The 20,683-nt window shown below is 40.7% G+C and overlaps 6 protein-coding genes across 6 annotated transcripts; 5 read left to right on the top strand and 1 right to left on the bottom strand.

Moving 5' to 3' along the window:
- Positions 1 to 506: 506 nt before the first annotated feature.
- Positions 507 to 1,391, top strand: BDF20DRAFT_830116 (uncharacterized protein; the record flags this gene model as incomplete). The annotated part of the gene is made up of 1 exon (XM_053078364.1): positions 507 to 1,391. The coding sequence occupies one exon, from the start codon at positions 507 to 509 to the stop codon at positions 1,389 to 1,391; it is 885 nt and encodes a 294-aa protein (XP_052930698.1).
- A 249-nt stretch (positions 1,392 to 1,640) lies between these two features.
- BDF20DRAFT_917867 (vacuolar protein 14 C-terminal Fig4p binding-domain-containing protein) lies at positions 1,641 to 5,260 on the top strand (the record flags this gene model as incomplete). Its single annotated transcript, XM_053084619.1, has 8 exons — positions 1,641 to 1,732; positions 1,806 to 1,950; positions 2,042 to 2,209; positions 2,284 to 4,073; positions 4,139 to 4,218; positions 4,307 to 4,466; positions 4,547 to 4,698; positions 4,785 to 5,260. The coding sequence occupies 8 exons, from the start codon at positions 1,641 to 1,643 to the stop codon at positions 5,258 to 5,260; spliced, it is 3,063 nt and encodes a 1,020-aa protein (XP_052930697.1).
- Positions 5,261 to 7,217: 1,957 nt separating this feature from the next.
- Positions 7,218 to 7,679, top strand: BDF20DRAFT_840461 (uncharacterized protein; the record flags this gene model as incomplete). The annotated part of the gene is made up of 1 exon (XM_053079388.1): positions 7,218 to 7,679. One exon carries the CDS (start codon positions 7,218 to 7,220, stop codon positions 7,677 to 7,679), a length of 462 nt encoding a protein of 153 aa, XP_052930696.1.
- Positions 7,680 to 11,494: 3,815 nt separating this feature from the next.
- Positions 11,495 to 12,196, bottom strand: BDF20DRAFT_902366 (uncharacterized protein). Its single transcript, XM_053082870.1, has one exon. It carries the CDS (start codon positions 12,072 to 12,074, stop codon positions 11,784 to 11,786), a length of 291 nt encoding a protein of 96 aa, XP_052930695.1. The 5' UTR covers positions 12,075 to 12,196; the 3' UTR covers positions 11,495 to 11,783.
- A 3,422-nt stretch (positions 12,197 to 15,618) lies between these two features.
- Positions 15,619 to 16,572, top strand: BDF20DRAFT_902357 (uncharacterized protein; the record flags this gene model as incomplete). The annotated part of the gene is made up of 1 exon (XM_053082868.1): positions 15,619 to 16,572. A coding segment is annotated over exon 1 (470 nt), but the record flags the coding sequence as incomplete, so codon positions are not given.
- On the top strand, positions 16,211 to 16,489 carry BDF20DRAFT_902358 (uncharacterized protein; the record flags this gene model as incomplete). The annotated part of the gene is made up of 1 exon (XM_053082869.1): positions 16,211 to 16,489. A coding segment is annotated over exon 1 (157 nt), but the record flags the coding sequence as incomplete, so codon positions are not given.
- Positions 16,573 to 20,683: the final 4,111 nt, after the last annotated feature.

Raw genomic sequence — 20,683 nt, 5'->3', positions numbered from 1 at the left:
ACCCTCTATCAGTAATCAAACGTTCAATATCTTCATGATTATGGATATGAGCATTATCCATAACGAGATAGAATCCTTTTAATTCAGGATATTTGTCTAATTGATCTAACGTACCAACCAGGAACTTAAGATAGTGGCCAGTAGTAGTACCTTTCTTTTCTATTCTCTCGGTCGCAAGAGAAATTCTACTCTCCAAATCTTCATTTTCAGGATCCACCTCAGTGGGAACAGGTTGTGATTCCTTGTAAACGGTATTAGTCAAGTTCCTGAGGTTAAACTGTTCTCCTTCCTCAATGATGCAGTCCATTGCTTCACCACCTTCTTCTGCCCATCTTCCTTAGAAATATGTGTTTGCTGTTCACTGTTTAAAATCTTAAGAAATGAAAATCCGCTGATTGAGTTTTTCATATCCGCCATTTGATACCGTAAGCACTGTAAATTCAAAAAAAGTTGTATATGCTCTTAATTTACGGCTTTCTTTTCTTTTCCATCTCATTTTAACTAAAATGTCTACTGAGCGTGTTTTCTTTGTTGGTGGCACAGGTAACATTGGTGCAAAAGCTGTGAACGATCTGTTGGAAAACAAGGTGGCCGTTACCTTGTATGCTCGAAATCCTGAAAAAGTCGACACATTATTCAAAAATTATGCAGACAGTGATCTTTTGAAAGTGGTGCAAGGCGACTACGACGACTTGACTCCACTCAAAGACGGCATTCGTGGTCATACACGTTTGTTCTTGTTGATTGCAGATTTTAGAAACTTTCCTAAAACCAAGGAAACCATTGCGAAATATGCTTACGAAGCGGGTGTGAAGCAGATTGTGGATATCTCATCTTTCACTGTCAATATGGGTTGGAGACAAGGCATGATTGGCTCCAACCATTACTATGGCGAAAAGTTGATTTATGATATTCCTCATCGTGGCTATTTCGTTGCCTTGCGTCCAGGCCGTTTCATGTCCAACCTGTTCAACATGATCCGTCCTTTGACCGAAGGCGCCTACTATAGCATAAGCCCCCCAGATGCGCCCGAGGGTTGGGTGTCTCCCAATGACATTGGCGCAGTAGCAGCGGTTATTTTACGCGAAGATATTCACAAGCACGGGGACGGCGTCTACATGCTCACGAGTGATGTCATGACCGCCAACCAAGTCGCAGAGACCCTCTCTTCGCTTTGTGGCCGTGATATTCCTTACAAGCAGATCACGCCTGTAGAATTGTACAAAAAGATCACTTCTCATGGCGCTCCTCACCTCTTGGCTATGGACCTTGTAGATGGATTAGCCACTGAAAGTCTTGCCAACGTCAATGCTTGTATCGAAATTTTAACAGGACGAAAGCCTGAAACATTAAAAGAATATTTATCCAACAACAAGGCCCTTCTTCAATAATTGTCTCTTTTCTTTTTGCAATGAAAAAATAAAAGCCCCTATTTCCCATCTCAACGATGGCCTTTTTTGACAAACGCCTCCAGTAGGCATTTTGTTTTTTGTCGTTTTTTTCCTGCGACACAAGAGTGGGCCAGTGGAGACCCAATTTTTCTATTGGCAATCAGGGGGGATGATCGCGTTTCTTTTTCAGCTTCTTTTGGATCCAGTGTTTGTCAACGCAACACTATTGCATTTTCATCGGAAAGCCCAATGGAAGCCAGCTTGTTTTCACCGAGTTTAATCAAAGGACTCACAGATAAAATATACGACAGACGCAAAGCAGCTGCTTTGGAAATAGAAAGGTAAAACGTTGGACCCCTCCGAGTCCGAGCGATGCCAACGACCATGTTCACTTAAGAGCCCTGCCTCATGTAGACTTGTCAGAGAGAATGAAGACTCCCATGAACGCATCACTCAAATCGTGGACGCCCTCGTGCAAGAGTTTGTGTACTCCAACAATCCTTATGCTCGTTACGGTGGATTGATTGGTTTAGCAGCTACTTCCATCGCCTTGGGCTCTGTAAGTTCCCCATGTTTCATCCTGAAGCGCCATGGCTGTCTTTTTTTTTTTAGCTGAACAGGCAAAGCCTCAATTTCTTTTGAACTGCTAGGGCGTTTCAAGATATCTTGATATCATTGTTCCACCTATCTTATCCTGTTTCAGTAACCAAGATCAAAAAGTGAGATATTATGCTTGCGAAAGCATGTACAACATTGCCAAAGTGGCTAAAGGAGAAGTATTACGCTACTTTAATAGCATTTTTGATGCTCTATGCAAAGTAGGTTGAACGGACCCATCGATACCAATGAAAAAGCGCGTACCCATCCTCACCTTCTATTTATCCCCTTCCAGTTATCCGCAGACTCTGAAATCAGTGTCAAAAATGGGGCAGAATTACTGGATAGACTCATTAAAGATATCGTATCTGAATTATCCACCACGTATGTATCGCCGTACAGTGAACCTTACAATTCCATCGAAGCGGGTGGAGCAGAATTAGCCACCCCTTCCTCTCTCCCTCGCAATACAGCCTTTTCTTTGCCTCGATTTATACCCCTTCTCAGTCAACGTATCTATGTTCGGAACTCAGCCGCAAGACAGTTTCTCGTGTCATGGATGTGCGTGCTCGACTCGATTCCCGATTTAGAGTTGATTTCGTTCTTGCCCGAATTCCTCGACGGTTTAATCCGATGTTTAAATGATGTGAGTGAGGATGTCCGTATCGCTACCAACGGACTATTACAGGACTTTTTGAATGAAATCAAAGAAGCGGCTGCAGCATGCGAAATTCAGTTGAAAAACCGAAAAAGAACCCAACAGCAGCAGCAGCAGCAGCAGCAGCAGCAGCAGCAGCAGCAGCAACAGATGACGAGTCAAGAGATAGATGAGAGTAGTGACATCCATGATTCAGAGGATAAAGCTGCAAAGGAAGATGACGAAAAAAATGACACCCCATCCACTGAGACGATAAAGCAGACAGAAGAGGAGACGCCTTCGAACCTCCTCAAAGATCCACCAACAATGCCAGTCGATAAGGAATCGATAGACTCTGAAAATGATGGTCATGGAAAGGGCACCTATGTACCTGGACAAGGCGTTATTGTACAATACGGAAAGATAGTAGAAATCCTTGTCCCACATCTCTCCTCCACCGAGGAAGATATACAGAAAACAGCAATTGCTTGGATCAATGCATTTATAGAAATTGCCAAGGATGTCATTATTCAGTATACCCCGGAAATCATCAAGGCCGTATTACCCTCCTTAGCACATCCTGTACCTGCGATACGTCTCATTGCCCTCGAAACCAACCAAAAACTTCAGAGACTTGTCTTGGAAACACCCATTCAATCGCCAGAACCCACCACCAGTAAAAGTGAACCTTCAGGTGGCCATTATTTTTCAGAGCAGCAGAGACAACTTTCTCAGCAAAAGAAAAAGACAACAACAACAACAACAACAACAGCAGCAGCAGCAGCACTTTTATTTTCCAATGAACCCGGCAGCGCGGCTGCTGACCCATTCGATTACCAAGCGACCGTCGCTAATTTAAGACTCCAATTTTTGAATCAGAATGAGGAAACAAGAGTAGCAAGCTTGGATTGGCTGCTCATGCTTCATAAAAAGGCACCAAATAAAATCCTCGCTTCAGATGACGGTACTTTTCCCGCTTTGCTCAAGACGCTCTCGGACTCCTCGGAAGAGGTTGTACGTCGCGATCTTCAACTGTTGGCACAAATATCCTCCTATTCGGATCATGAATACTTTCGTAGTTTCATCATGTCGCTGTTATCCTTGTTCAGCACAGACAGACGACTTTTGGAAACGCGAGGAAGTTTGATTATTCGACAATTATGTTTGAGCTTGGATTCAGAACGCATTTATTGCGCTATTGCTGATATCTTGGAAAAAGACGAAGACCTCGAATTTGCAAGTATCATGATACAAAACTTGAACATTATCCTGATCACAGCCTCAGAAGTGGCGGATTTGCGTAAAAGACTGAGAAATTTGGACTATAAGGATAATCAGCGTCTTTTTAATACGCTGTATCGATCGTGGTGTCATAACGCTGTATCTACCTTTTCACTCTGTTTATTATCACAAGCTTATGAACATGCGGCCAACATGCTTCAACTATTGTAAGAGCGTTACTATTTTTTTGAAACTCTCAAAAAGTTTTCTAACCATGACATTTTTGTTGTAGTGCGGAATTGGAGATTACTGTCAATATGCTTATACAAATCGATAAACTAGTGCAATTACTGGAATCCCCAGTGTTTACATGTAAGTCATGATCCAACATGCTCCTGACCCCTTTTTGCCCTTGATATTAGCATTCTTACCCCCCCCCCATTTCTTTGTTGCCTATAAGACCTAAGACTTCAATTGTTGGAACCTGAAAAATACCCTTATCTATTCAAATGTCTCTACGGCATCTTGATGTTGTTACCTCAATCTTCTGCATTTTCAACCTTACGTAATCGTCTCAATAGTGTCTCCTCTCTCGGTTTCCTTCATGTGCTGCCTAAAAGGTAAGGAAAAGAATACAAAATGGGGCTTGTAAAAGATACTTATTATCTCTGGGCTGGAGGGCCCTTGGTTGACCCTATAGCAATCGTTCAACGCCCTCTTCAGCCACTTTATCCGATAAAAAACAGCAAATGAAAGCCAAGATCGATGAGAACAGTAGTGCCATCAAATTTCAAGAACTGTTGGCACATTTTAAAAGCGTTCAGTCAAGACATGAAAAACAAAGAAGACAGTGTAAGTTCCGCACAACGAGCAGTGCGCTAAATTGATAAAACAATGCATCGACAATTCATTAACACTTCTTATATATTTGTGTAAAGCAATGCAGAATAGCTCGCGTATCAATATGGCAAGTTCTTCCTTTCAAAATAGCAATATCATTACCAATAATGTGAATAGTGCATCAGCAAGAACACGGCGGCCTCGTTTAATTTATAATAATGAAGCACAACAACAGCAACAACTATCACAATCGCAACAAGCCGTCGCCATGATGAACAATAGTACCGGTGGCGGTAGTGGTGGCGGCGGTATATTGTCGTCTCATTTGATGGGTACAAGTGGAATACGCACGGGGATGGCAAGTCTTGGTTTAGCGTCTACACCGTCCAACGCCTCTTCTTCCTCTCCCTCTACCATCTTGAAAGTCGATGATAAAAGCGGCTTGAACAACACCACAGGTGCACCCACGCGCATGGGAAATGAAAGCAACATCAATGTGAGTACAGGCACGTCCACAGGCAGTGCATCGCGAATAGCCGCTCCTAGTAGTACAAGAAAAAGTCGAAGGCCCTAAAGTCTCCGTTCGCTTACTTACGAAGCGACATTCTCCCTCAGTGTATCATACGGATCGATCTTGCATTCCTATTATAAAAATCATAGTTAATTTTTGCTCGTAAAAAGAATATGCCTTTCTATTTTCAATTTTTTTTTGATTTTAAAAAAAGGGACCTGTTGAAGCAGTGATTCAACTTTTTATTGCATTTTATTCTCTTATGCGGGTTATTTTCCTGCTCTGTATTGAACTCTAGATACAAACGATATTTTACAAGTTCTCTACAACAAAGACGAGTACAATTGAGGAAGAACGGGCGGTAAAAGGAAAAATGCAATGGGATTTATCGTAGCTGTTGTTGTTGTTGATACGAGATGAATATTGCGGATGCGAAAGTACCTTAAAAGTTAAAGAGTTTAAATAGTTTCAAATCATAGTCGAATGCACTTATCAAAAGACAGAGACTTTAACATACTCTATGCCTGTGGCGTTCTGTTTGAGCGCGCCTTTTCAAGCTGGTTTTTTTTTTTTGTGTGTGTGGAGAGAGAAAGGCCCGTCCGCTCGGAGTTTCGCTGTCCAAAAAACACGGTACCAAAGTTTGGCAAATGCAACAAGCTTATAGGCAGGTATACGCTTTTGACCATGAAAATGATGAGATCGATTAAAGATTTGAAGAATGCGAATCCATTCATTCAAGATTTCTCTCTCAAAACAGGCCTTCATCCAAATTTCTTTTTTCTCAAATTTTTTGCTCGTACAAAAATACAGTAACGGATGAAGAAAAAAATGGATCGACGAACATGAAAATATAGGCTTTCCAGAAATAAAAAATCAATAAAACTCATAGATCAGTGTTTCTAAACCCCCAAAATGTCAGCACTACGAATGAGTGAGCGCTGTTTCCTCTTTTGTCATTCAAGCTGATGTCAGATGTTGTCTTGCTGAAACGCTTGTTCCATCCATGGCAGCACTACTTGCTCTAAAGGCAATGTGAAAAAGTTGGATGAGGTTGATAACCATGAAGGGCGTGTTTGTTGTTTTCTTTTGAATGATTCAGGAGATAAATCTACTTATTGGTTACTAACAATACTATTCAATATGCTTATAAACTTGGAAGAAGAAATGAAAGATACGTTTTAAAAACATGGCCCCCAATTTTTTTTCCCGATTTTAAATTCCATTTTCAATAAATGACCTGAACAAACATATCGCCCCTAGCCATGGCCCTGGCACAGACCATGTTTCAGCAGACACGCAAAGGTTTTATGATTTGTCTGTTTTATCATTTTGTTTTAACTTGTGGCTTGCAAAATAGTATGATAGGCCTGAGCGTTCTTTATTCCTCAACAAATGAAAAGACTTGAAAAATATATATTCATTTCACCTTGAATCGCCATGTCCAAGGTTGACAAAGCTAAGCGCTTTGCAACTCTGATAAAGATTGTCTAATATCATTTTAATAAACAAAAACGATTTTGTCATTCGTCGCCATAATACCTTCTGATACAAAATCCAATTGGAATACCGCCCTGTTACTGTCTAATTGTTGGCCATATTAGGTTACCGCTCAGGGTTGCACAATCCAGTTGAGTGAAGGTTTTTTGTTAATGCAGTGTTCTGGCTGTAGTTGACATCAGACGCGCGTTCAACTGAAAAGGTTGGTTCTTCAGCGAAAAAAAAAACATCCAGAGATCTTTGAATGATCCCAAGCAACCAAAGAGCGTAACGCCCTTCCTTCTTCATTTAAAAGAGCAAGAGCCAAATTTATTGAAAAACACTATATTCCAATTATTTATCGTTGTTTCATCAGGTACAAACAAACATTTCTCAACAAAAATGATCGAAAAAAATGTCTTTGTTGTGTGTCTGATGTCGAATGCCGTGTTTTAAAAATGCTATATAAGCTCGCGTTGATCTTTCATTTTTATCTCTTCATTCAATCATCCATTCAATCTATATTCAATCTATATTTATCAAAATGAAGTTCTCTCTCATTGCTGCTGTTGCCCTGTTCTCTGTTGCTCTTTCTCAAGCTGCTAGCATTAACGATGATGCCAACATTGTTAACGATGTTGCTGCTGCCAGCTGGACTCCTTTGTGTGTCCCCAAGACCTCCACAAGATTCTCCACCAAGACCACCACTGTTACGTTGAGACCCATGCCCACCACTGTCACCAGGACCACCACCAAGTATGAGCACGGTCATGACCATACCAAGACTGTTACCAAATATGAACACGGTCATGATCACACCAAGACTGTCACCAAGACCAAGACCAAGACCACCACCAAGCACGAACACGGTCATGACCACACCAAGACTGTTACCAAGTATGAGCACGGTCACGATCACACCACCACTGTCACCTTGAGACCTATGCCCACTACCGTTACTCTCACCAAGACTCAACTCTGCAAGACGACTCCTTCTCCTTTCTAAATAGCCTCATCCCGCTTTGAAAATCAATCGTTTGTCATTGTCTTGCTTGATATTTAACCTGTAATACATCCTTATAAAACACAGATCCGTCATTGTATATGTATACCTGTATACACTTTTACTCTCTCATTGCTTCATTGACTTCTATTTATTCGAATAAATCATCTTCCCCCATCACTCGCCATCTTCTTTTTGTTTGTCTGCTAAAAAGTGACGGTCCATGGGTTAAAAAAAAAAAGGAAACAATGGTCTGTTGCGTCTTTTTCACTGCTGTCTGCCCCATGATGACCATACAGTATTGTTCCCCCCCCAGGTATTTGTAACCATTTCTTTTCCATAGCAGCCTGAGATGCTCAATGATACTTATTTTATACATGCCTTTCAGAAAGTACTTTTTTTTTAATTCTTCTAGTTATTTTGTTTTGCCTTCAAATGTGTTGAATGCACATGATATAAAGTCAACCTTTTGTAGAGGTGTCATTTTATAACTACAAGTTTATACGTTTAGCTCACGCTCGTCTTATGGAGGTATCCACTTTTTCTAGTGGTCCATGCATTTGTCTCTGTCATTTCGTTACGTCGCTCTCATCGCTCTGATAAACAATGGGCGAATGTTAACCTTCCTGCTGTCCAACATGAAAGTGTATATCCTCCATCTTTGATTCCTATGCAAACTGACAGCATTGACTAAAAATAGAAAGGCTTTCCATATTTCATCTACTCCAAAAAAGAATGATAAAATTCAATTGTTCAGCTTAAAGCTTCAAACTTTTGGTGAAAAAACATATAGGACCATATTAGGCAGACCATTTCCCTTTTACGAAATTTGAAAAATAATTAGTTATTGTATTTTTCCCTCAACCCCTTCAACACTTGCTTTTTTAGTTTAATATAGACATGTCTATCTTCTTTTGGAGTTCCAACAGATTTTGAGCAGCATTTACATGGTTTGAGTATAACGTAAAACGTTCTTATATTACGTCGATTTTACAGCACTTATACACAGTCTTTGCACAAGACATTGTGCTGTCAAGATGAATATAAAATTGAGGGCCTAAAAGCAGAAAAAGGTAAAAACACTTATTAAACAAACTAAAACATGTTAAATACCCAGGGACATGGACAGTTCAAATTAATCAAATTGAATTAAATGATAGATTCAGGGTTAAATAAACTAGAATACTCAGGCCAATGGACGTAAAGCGTTTGCACTCGATTGCGCTGTATCCTGTAAAGATTTTACAAAGATTCTATAAGAATTGCTAACAGCGCCACTAGAAGTGATGGGTTTCAAAGGATGAGTAAGATCAATAATAAATTGGCGACGAGTAAGTTGAATATCGTTAAGACCGACAGCTTCAATATCGTTCAAAGCAGAAGTGTCAAGACCGTCAGAGTTGACCACTGGTGCGGCAGACACGAAATTAAATAAGCAAGCGGTAGAAGCGAGAGTCAAAAGTTTAATTTGCATTTTGAGTCAGCAAGAAAAGTTTATGAGAAGAAACAAAACGATTTTGAATGCAAAATTGATATCCTTTTATAAGTTCAAGAATCTTGTAAAGAGCAAGCTTTTTTTTTTTCTACTTTGATTGAAATTTCCCTGCTTAAAGATGCCGCTAAAGATGTTCATAGATTGTAGATCTATGTAGATAATCCCTGTTTCTTATAACGCTTATAAACTTCATTTATAATCGAAGCATAAGGAAAAGGGGCCAAATTGCTTTAAACTGCATTTTGCTTTATAGTGTGTTTAAATAGATTTACTCTTCAACGTTAACATCATAATCAGGAGGCCGACCTTTCTACTTTCTGTCGTAGAAGCGACACCTCAACTACTTGACTTTACTTCAAAGCTGCACAGCCGTATCCTCATCAGCATCAAGTAAAGTATGTATAGATGGTTGGCTTACTGGTTATTCTAAGTATTCTTCCTGATGACCTGCTATTCAAGAATAACGATAGTTTGATTTTGTGCATTATAAGCAGTACCATTCGTCGCCTTTAGGCCAATCCACAGCGTTGATGCTCATGTCTAAATGATGCGTCTTGGCTGCATTTTCAGTGCATATCAGTTTGGTGTTTCAGGGGTACAATTGCTTCGGAATTCAAAGTTTAGAGTATAGCTTTATGTCAGTGGTTTACGGATTTCCAATTGTCATTCACAACCCAACAGTAAATTGCGGGCCAAACTAGGATTTATAGAAAGGTACTACTAGTTTTGAAATATCGCGTGTTTCCTGCTGCTTACAACCTCAAACAGCATCATTCCACCATAATGTATAGTATAGCAGCTACAGTTAGCTATGTCTGCCATCGCTCAATTTGAATCCTCTTGCTCAATCAAGTATTTTAGTGCCACATTCCGGGCATACATATCATCGCATTCACAACCTATGTTACATACGGGTGGCAAGCCTGAATAAAAAAAAAGCTTGACAATGGCTTATTACAACCTGCTTATTTTATGGACAAGCCTCTTCGTCGTATGCATTCTCCCATCGTCATACAGAGGTATCTGTCCCCATCATGAAGTATACTTGTAGTCCGGGCTAAAGATCGGAAGAATTCACTCTAGCCATATCCACTTATGTCATTCAAGATAGACAGGCTTTCGGTTTCCGTTCTTTTCACGTTGAGTCATCCTCAAAGGGTGATACTGTTTTTGCATGATAGTTGTACTACAAGATTTTTCCATTCCATTCGCAGCTGCTGGTCTTACAGCTTGCGCTTAGCACAATCTAGTGGCCGTGGTTTGACTCTACCTACTTTAGGATACGCCCTGAAGCGACAGTAGAAGGAGAGTATAGTAAAAAGTTATTGCCAACCGATAGGAGCGGCAACTCATTTATCTATCGACATGCGTTTTATGATAATGAAACAGTAAAGCAGCAGTAATAGAGCTTGAGTAACCTTTTATTTTAGTGATTGACGCGTATCATTTGCAGGTACGCTATTTTCAGAAATTATTCGGACACTTCTGACTGAAAATTTCGGAGCATAAAATGGGTCACTGAAAGAAAATAATTTGGGCCGTAGGACCAAATGTCCCAATTGTCTAAAGGGGTTTGCGCTCCAAACACATCAGGAAACTTTTGGGCGGAATACCTGCATAAACCCTTTATATCACTCAGAAGAATACTGTTACAGGCATCGCGAATACGTAGTGTCAATGTTTCTTCGTCTAAAAGTGCTTCTCGCTTGAGTTTGCTTTTACAAACTGACCAAAACTGTTCTATGGGGTTCAATTCAGGAGAATAAGCCGGGAGATAAAACTCATCCATAGCCACGACCCTGTATATAGCTTCGTATGTCGTCATGTGTATGTATAGGTGCATTATTCATTACAAGATAATGACCTCTGAACTGTTCATGCTTGTCCATAATATCTAACGTACTGGCAATGAAATTGAAATAGTGTCCCGTACAGGTACCGCCTTTACCTTTCTCTGTAGCAACTACTGCTGTGCCACAACTACCTGTTACTTTTCTTTTTTTAGATGCTTCCATCGCCTTTGCAGCCCTTACTTTGATATTCACAATTCCATAGGGCGAAATAGCGCCAAAAATCGTCATCCTCTTTGATTTGGTTTTGGGAGTCTTAACAACTGCACGAGTTCCCTTTTGAGACCAAGCAAAGGATCGCTCTAGATTGATATGAAAGCCTGCTTCATCTATGAATACGCAATTGCTTTTATAATCCAAATCGGTATCTTCTATCCATCGCTTAACCCACTGATATCTTTCTTCGATTTTATCATGGCTATTCCTCTCAATAGAGTGAAAACGAGCTTTTTTAAAGCTGATGCAGCACTTTTGCGTTGCGAAATTGTAAAGGGCTGTTTTGGAGATAGAGAGATCCTCGAATTGATTAGTCAAGCTCTCCATCATTTGATCTAAACGAAGATCACTGTTATCATCAGTGAGCTCGACAAGATATTGACGATGACTCTCAGTTAAAGGTGATGGTCTGCCAACTGGCCGGCCACTACCAGCCTTTCTCATTTCGACTCATCTGCCGCCTTAAGACTCTTTTTATGCCAGCCATATGCTGTGCTTTTAGGAATTTTGAGCGCGCTTGCTGCACCGCGAATTCACATCCCTTTTTCAGTAAGTAAATAAAAATGTTTCCATATATTCTTTTTTATATTTTCTATAGGTTGTTTTCGGCATTTCTTCATTTTCGATTAGCTTTTTATCAGAATTATGATTGGATTCTTTCTTGATCTCCTTCTTTTCAGATCTCTCAGGAGGTTTGAAGTCATTAAACATATCAAAGTCAGTAACAGCACCCAAAGGATAGTTATCTGTGTCAACATCCATATTAACGACGCAAACCGCAGCACCATTTTTGTCAAACTTTCCACCTAAACCATCTTCGAATATAATGTTGTCCATTAAACTGTTAGGAGCTCTGCAAATGTACGAACTTCAAGCAGAAAAAGCGCCCCGTTTTTCTTTTTCCTTTTCGACCGAATTTGTTATTCTGTCCGTGGCCCATTTTATGCTCCGAAATTTTCAGTCAGAAGTGTCCGAATAATTTCTGAAAATAGCGTACCTGCAGATTTTTCCACTTTCCATCACTTTATATAATTTTTCCTTTTTAGGCAAGCGACTCAAATAGACGTTTACACATTAAGCAAAACCACATATCGAAAAACAAAACCTTTGACAACTGTAATGGGACCATTAAGAGGCTCCTACAATAAAGCTGCAGATCCTGCACTTTCAGAAGAGCAACTGTCTGCACTAGAAGCTGCATTCCCCACCGTTCGCAAACACCTAATATGTCCTGAATGTTTCGAAACTACAACGTTTCATAACACGGTTCCTCTCCCAAAGAACCCTTTCAACCACAATTTGCATGTACTTCATGTCATAAAACCATCAAAGCGTTTGAATTATATCCCATAGTTCACGCCACTCTCGGAAGCTCTAGAGCTTCATTGAATTCCACACAAGCTATGGATAAAGAGACAATCACCTCCGACCCCACTATTGGCAATAACCAAGCAACACTTGTCCAACAGTTATACCAGACTGTTGAACGCCTGACAAACGAACTCTCTGAAGCCCGTCGTGAAATCGACAACCTACAAGAACGTATCAACAATATGAACGAGGCTGCTGACCCATTATCATCTTCAGATTTCCCGCCCCTTCCGGAATCCCAAACCCGATCAACACCCTTCACCGATGCACCCTGGCACAACCCAGCGAAAATTCAGGTATTAAATCAACCATCATTACACCAAATTGAACAGCGACGCCTGCAACGCGAAGCAGCTGCAGCACGTTTCTTCTAACCACCCTCTGAGAAACAAGGCTTCAAATACGTATACATTCCCACCAAAACGCGTATCCCAGTAGGTACTATTCGTACCACTTTCCGTAAACTCGGAGTCAATAATGCAAGACTCCTTGACATACACTACCCCGCTCGTAACACGGTTGCGGTGCTCATACATAACGATTATGAAGCCGAATTCACAGAACTCCTCATCCACAAGAACGTTAACCTTCTAAAAGATTTTACACCATTCAGCGGTAAAATCCTGGCTGATCCCAAATACACCTCACTTCCTGCTGCTGAACGCGACTCCATTGCAACTGAAATTCAGAAAAACCGTCTATCTCGAGCACTTGATTACATGAGAGCACCAGTTAAGTACGCTGTGGCCCGCTCCTTCTTAGACCAAGAATGGATTACCCGCCCCAAATATGATTCTATTATGGCTGATCGCTACAATACGAAATTATCCTCAATTTTTTGCTCAAACGCCTAAAGAGCAAACAAGCGAGGATATTATCACCCCCACATCAGATGATGACCTGCTAATGGATACTTTAGACGATTCTACAGCTCACGGACCTTCTTCCTCCGTTGTACATTAAATATATGAGAGCCCTGACAATCTCTTTATTTAATGCAACAGGCCTCCCGAAACAAGCGATCACACCTTTACTCCAACTTGCTAACAAATCTGATCTTCTTTTTCTTAATGAGACTTGGTTATTTACACCCAACAAATATCCAACCCTTTGGCCCCAATATCATACTTATGGAATACCAACTAACTCTATTAATACCCATCGTGGTACGCTCGGTCTCGCCCTTTCAGTTAACACACACAGCAAACTATCGATCTACCAATTAACACATGAACACCCCTTACTAGCTAAATATTCCCTATCCATCATTCTCTCCAACAAAATATTGATTCATTGCCTATATCTTCCTCCCTCCCTAAGAACTGAAGATATACAACAAATTTTAGATTTACTACCCTTACATCTACCACATACAACCAATACTATCATTTGCGGGGATTTCAATGCACGAATGGGCGACTTCACTGGCGATACCAGAATCAATCCCACAGGACGACTAATATTCAATTGGATGAGGGCTAGCAATCTTATTTTATGGAATGAACGTCTTACCCACGGTCAACCTACCTCTTATACGTTCCAAGGCACTAGTATTATTTTCTACTTTTTCAGCACTGCTGAATTGCATACACCGACCCTTCGCATACGCGATGACCTGTCACTCAACTCTAACCATAAGTTTATGACTCCGTCCTTTGTTGTTCATGAGGATCTACCCGCTCTACTAACATCCCCACGGATTACCTGGAATGTCAAGAAACTCAAACGCTTCGAAAACTATGATCTATATAAAAAAGTATTCTTACAGAATCTATCCCTGGTATTGCCCCCACATCCATCCTTTTCTGATAGATCCACTGCTTGCCAGTATATTGAAACTATCCATAATCAACTATGTGAGAGCATCATAGCGACACTAGGCTTTGTCTGTGGAAGACGCCCACCTCATACCGATGACTATCTCAAAGGCTTTTGGACACCTGAAATGACAGTTGCATTTAACCGGAAGGAATACCTATACAAGAAATGGCGAAAGGCTCGAGGTTTGAATTGCCTCCGTTATTGGGAACAGCATCAAACAGCGCAAGCCACACTCCGGCGTCTAGTCCTACAACGTAGACGAGAAACTTGGCGTACTTTCTGTCAACAATTAGCACAAGGAGGTTACATCAAAGCCATTGTCAAGTTCAGCAAAATCCGCAAGAACCGGAAGATCAAACCAACCTTCTCAACAATGGAAGGCCCTCAACACTCAGCAAATCTGATGTCACAACACCTACAGCAGATTTATGCTGTTAAACTTCTTCCTTGTTCCTCTACGTCAACATATGCCACAGAACCGTTTGATCCCGCTAACTTCCGCCCTATCAGCCTAACATCTACGTTTCGTACGATCTTGGAAAAAACTCTCCATCACATCCTTGAACAAACTGGCCCCCCTCTCGATATAGCCCAAGGTGGTTTTCGCCCTTCTCGGAGTACTCTAGACCAAGCGCTCTGCCTTATTGAAACTTGTGCCATCCTGCGTCGACATCACAAAATCACACCAACATTGGCATTCTTTGATATCAAATCCGCATATGATACTGTTGACCGAGATTATATATGGAACGCAATCCAAACCTATTTACATCCAGCCCTGCTAGGTCTTCTTAAAAACCTATTTGACGAAGTTCAAATAGAAGTACTTGTGTCCAACCCTACTTCCCCTCGGTTTACCCCGGCTACAGGAGTATTGCAAGGGTCTATCCTCTCCCCATACCTTTATTCCGTATATATCAACGAGCTACCTTCTTTACTTCGTGAATAACCACTTTCATTACCGCAGCCCGATGGGGTATGTCGTTTTGCGTTATCTGTGACAAGCCTACTATATGCGGATGAGGTTGTGCTCATAACTGCTCCCACACAACTTTAGATGCTCCTCAACAAATGTGAGGAGCATAGTCACAGTCTTGAATATCATTGTAACCCACTTAAATGTGCTATAGTCGCTCCCAGTTCCGATACATCCTCTTACTCTTTATATGGTACTAACATTTCACGTCAGACATCATTCTCGTACCTAGATATCCCCATTGGTGCAGGTGGACACTTACTTACCAACGATCTAATTCAAAACAATACCAACAAAGCCTTGCACACTATGAACACCATGTCAGCTATTGGCGTCAATCATAAAGGTTTCAATCAGCTCCTATCAACACGCTTCTACACCCAAATTGTGCGCACCCAACTGGAATACGGTCTTGTCATCAGCTCATTTTCATCATCCCAAATAAAGAAAATCGAGGAATGCCAAACAGAATGTATAAGACGAATTTTTGGAGGAAATTCCCGTTCATCAACCAAGGTCATGTTACATCTGACCAACCTTCAAACACAACGCCAAGCTAACAATTCGGTTCTCCTCTCTTCTTGTCGCCCTTTTCATGGTGTGGATCCAACTCTTTGGCTACCTATGACTCCCGTGGAACGCAGTCGAGTTATACGTTGGCGTCTCGGTTGGTTACCTGGTGGGGTTCCAAAACCGTGCATACATCACCCTAATGTCATGTTTACCCGCAAACACTCAATAATATGCCTCACATGCACCGTCGATTACAAATGCCTTCACAGTAAATGACCCAGTATCATTTCTTCTCATCATGCTTCCAATCAGAAAAACACGTAACAAACAAAATCTTCAACGCTTCTCCAGCTGGAAAATTCAATGGCCCGCACTATGTCAAATCGTATTCAAGCTTGATTATCTACATCATCATAAGACCCCCTCAGAAACTCCCACTCTTGGTAACAAGTTAGTCCAGTGGCTCACTCAGGACTAATCTAGTCCTTGATTTACCCTCTTTTCCTCTTCCCTTCTCTACTGCCTTTTTCCTTTATTGACTATCAAAAAGGTTTTTTAGCACCCTTCTTCCCTTGTATTTGATCTGACCCGGGCAATTCAATCTCATAATGATTATGTGCTCATGTGGGGTTAAAATTATTTGCCAATAAAAATCTTGTTTAATCGTATCGATTACCAGTAAGGTTGAAGTGTACCCTGTTGAAATCTATTTGTCTCAGTGTGTATGGAACTTATTTGTTTCAGTACACTATAGTTGGTAAAGGCAGGTAAATCTGAATTGTTTTTCAGATTGTTAAGCGAATTGGAATCAAAAAATCAAATGAATTTTATATATTCCAGTAAAACAAGATAATAAAAGGTCAGAACATGACAATTAGGTCAGCCAAATTGCAGCCAACTATTGAAATGACTATTGTTTTCTTTATTAGAGTGCCAATCCGAAAATGTCTTTCATAATCCAACTTGTAAACGTGCGTAACTCGAGCAATAGCATATTGAATAATATTTATTGCAGCGGTATAATATCCTCTTCTGATGTAGCTAAAGCTGTATATGACAAATTTTTAAACTATTTGAAAAATATGAAAAATGAAGGTTCGCTTTACTCTCGAGCCACTTTTTGCAATATATTCATGTTGAGATGCATAGTAATATTATGGACGAGAACGGGATATTGTGGCTTAAATAAAATGCATGAGATAATGGACAACTTGTCAGTATAAGGGAGCAGCCATACCATTCTCTTGGACACCTGCTAACTCATTTATTGTCTGTTTATAAAACGAAAGAGAGCCCTGATTCGGATCCTTTTTCTTTGGATGTGTGCATTATGAAAGGCAGAATCCTTTCAGATGGATAGTTCTCCGTTCACAAATGGAATATGTTTCCAAACCCAAGTCTCTCTATGTTTTCCGTGGACCAGCGGGCATTAAGGAAATACTTGGAACCCTATAAGAGCGTCTTTCACTTATTTGCTTTCAAGATGTCCATAATAAATACACTATCATATAGACAGAGTCTTATTCATCCCTTTTGCTGCTTAAACATTTCGTTACTGCTAAGTTGTTATAAGCTCCAAAGGGTGGAATGTAGTCTGTTGCAATTGAAAGAATCAACCAAATTTTGAAATCGGACCGTTTCCTGAAGCCTGAAAAAAATCCCCGTACAAAATGGTGGCAAGGAGGATTTCTTTTTTGTTGAAGGTACAACCAACATTCCGTAAATAGATGAAAGCCTATTTATCGTCGTCTCAAGCCCTTTTCATCTATAAATAAGAGCCTTTTGACTTTCGACTTTAACGAATATTTTGTTCATCATTTTCAAACATCAACTTATTGAAATAGAGTACATCCTTTCCTTCGACTATGGTTCGCGTTTTATCTATTGCACTTTCAGCATTGCTTGTCGTCACAAGCGTACAGGCAAGAGGTCGTGTTGTGATGCCTCCTCCTCATCATCATTATGGCTCCCATCATGGTCATAATATACATCCTTTCCCTCCTCCCAACCCTATTGATCCTGGTAACCGTCCTTTCCCTCCTCCTAATCCTATTGATCCTGGTAACCGTCCTTTCCCTCCTCCTAATCCTATTGATCCTGGTAACCGTCCTTTCCCTCCTCCTAATCCTATTGATCCTGGTAACCGTCCTTTCCCTCCTCCTCCCGTACCTCAACCTCCTGGTACATGTACTGGTTATGGATTAAATAACGATGCTGTAAGTATTGAAGGAAAAAGAAAAAAGATTATCCTATTTGTCATGAAATGCCATTTCATCTATTAACATAATGTCTACTACAGTTCAGCCATTTCAATGCCATCTTCTTTGGTAATTTTGAAACGGGTGGTGGTTCTGATATCATGGGCCCTCTCGCTGTTGGTGGCAATTTTACTGCTCCCAATTCTGTTGTTAACGCCAACAACGGCTCTAACTGTGATGACAATCCTTCCTCCATCGGTTCTATGGGTCTTGTTGTCGGGGGAACTGCCATTACTTCCGATACACAAGTCCACGGTAACGCTTTGATTGCCGGCGGAGGCACCCTGGACCAAATTAGAGAGTCAGAAGCCGGCTTTCAAGTGACTAACCAACTTGGCACCGGCGATTTCGATTTCTTTGCCGTTCGAGAAGCCGCCCTAGATAACAATGAAGGCTATGCTTATATGGATCCTACTGCTATCATCGAACCTAACGGTGCATTTACTCAATTCAGATCCGATGCTGACTACGAGGTTATCACTTTTGGCGGATGCGGGGGAATGCAATGTAGTCTTGACCCCAATACGGAATCAGACCCTTCCAATATTCTTTTAGGCTCAGGTAATTGGAACGGTTTCCAACCTATTGATCCCAATAAGACTTATGTCTTTAATGTAAGTAGAAAAACGCTGTTGATCATTCGATGCCATTCGTCCATATGCCTCTTTTAACCCCCTCCTTTTCGACGATACATAGATTCCTGTCATCAATCGTGGCACCCTCACCCTTCGAACCAATGATCCTCTTGATAGTCTCAATCCTTGTAAAGTTGTTTGGAACATTTATCCCGTTGACGACCGAGGCGTCTACCTGCGTGATGGTGAAATCACCGTTTATCGTGCCACTGCTTCTCAGTTGGGTGGTTTGACCATGGCCCCTGAAGGTAAGCTAATCTTCTGCAATAGACATGTATGAAAATAGGAATAAACAAAGCCTGATAATTCCATTCTCTCTTATATTTGTAGCCCACATTATTGATGGTACTACAGGTAACTTTGCTGGTACCGTTGTAGGTAGGGACTATACTTGGTTCAGCTTGGGCGCCGGTGTTGAAATTCACGATTACCACGCTATTGGTGGCACCTGCGATGCCTTCCAAGGATGTAATCCCCATCCTGATCATAATGCCCCCGACTGTACCAATACAATGACAACTACCTCTACTGCTACTACTACGCAAGTAATCCCAGTTACCACTACATCGGAAGTAGTCATTCCTACAACCACTACGCAAGTAATTCCAGTTACCACTACTGAGGAGGTGCCAGTACCTACTACCACCACAGCAATAGTACCTACTACCACTACGCAAGTAATTCCAGTTACCACTACTGAGGAGGTGCCAGTACCTACTACCATCACAGAATTAGTACCTACTACCACTACTCAAGTAATTCCTACAACCGTTACAAATACAATTACTAATGTGCTTACGGATACAATAACAAATACATTAACAATACCTACAACTACAACTGATCTAGTTACAACAACAACATCAACAACAGTAACTGCAACAGCAGCAGTTACAGCACTACCTCAACCGTTATATGATGCTAATAGTGGTCGTTGTTTGGAAGCATATGGTGCTTCTAATTATGTTAGATTTATTAGCAGCACTGCATTTACTCCGGATAGTTGTTATTATTCATGTTTGAGTTCAGGCAAAACGATTACTCAGGCTACGTGGTATTTTGCATTAGGAGATAGTGTAGCTGTAACAGCTAGTAATTATAATTTGAATAATAATGACTATTACGTATGTAGCTGTGTGGATGGTTTACCAACACCACTTACTGAAGCCACTACATGTGTTAATAATCTAGGCAATTATGGTACCCCTGAGAACGCTACTATCTATTTGTATACTGTACCTCCCCAAGCTTAAATTAAAATAACAAATTACAAATATTATAAGACACAGTCGTTCCACTCTCAATTAGAAATAAATTCGCGGAGTTTTTTTAAAAAAAAATTGGGGGACTAACAGAAAAAAAATCAGTGATTGATTGTTCGAAGTTTGATTTCGCGAATACGTCCGTTGACTGCGACTCGGACTCCAATGTGGTAACAAGCTCCAAGAGCCGCGCTTTATTTTCCTTTTATGGTTTAAAAATTATAATAAATTCAAACTATACTCTATACTTTCCCTTTTCCCTTTATACCTTCAAAAGGCGTATCAGCTCAATTTTTTTTTTTTTTCTCTAAGACAGGGAGGGCAAGATTTACAGCTAAATTAAATGATTTGATTCTTCAACCAAGAAAACCAAGTAGGGTGGGTTGTTACCACATTTTTGTCCTCATCTCCGTCAACGGACGTATTGTTGGTCGTGCCTTCAACAATCCTTGTTGACTGCGACTCGGACTCCAATGTGGTACTTTCTCCTTGTGAAGAAAAAATTGAGTTGGCTATAATGGTACTGTTGTTTCGTTGAGCCGTTGGCTTAAAATAGTGTTTCTCAAAGGTGTTGGATCGATGACTCCAATTTGCATGTTGTTTGACTTGA

Source organism: Mycotypha africana (assembly GCF_025528875.1).
Source record: "Mycotypha africana strain NRRL 2978 chromosome Unknown BDF20scaffold_19, whole genome shotgun sequence".
Taxonomy (NCBI): domain Eukaryota; kingdom Fungi; phylum Mucoromycota; class Mucoromycetes; order Mucorales; family Mycotyphaceae; genus Mycotypha; species Mycotypha africana.
Note: the sequence above shows the minus strand (reverse complement) of the source record. Positions and strands in the feature narration are given on the sequence as shown.

What these genes read in the sequence shown, in the direction of transcription:
- BDF20DRAFT_902366 (XM_053082870.1), bottom strand. Translation starts at nt 12,074, where the DNA reads ATGGACAACATTATATTCGAAGATGGTTTAGGTGGAAAGTTTGACAAA.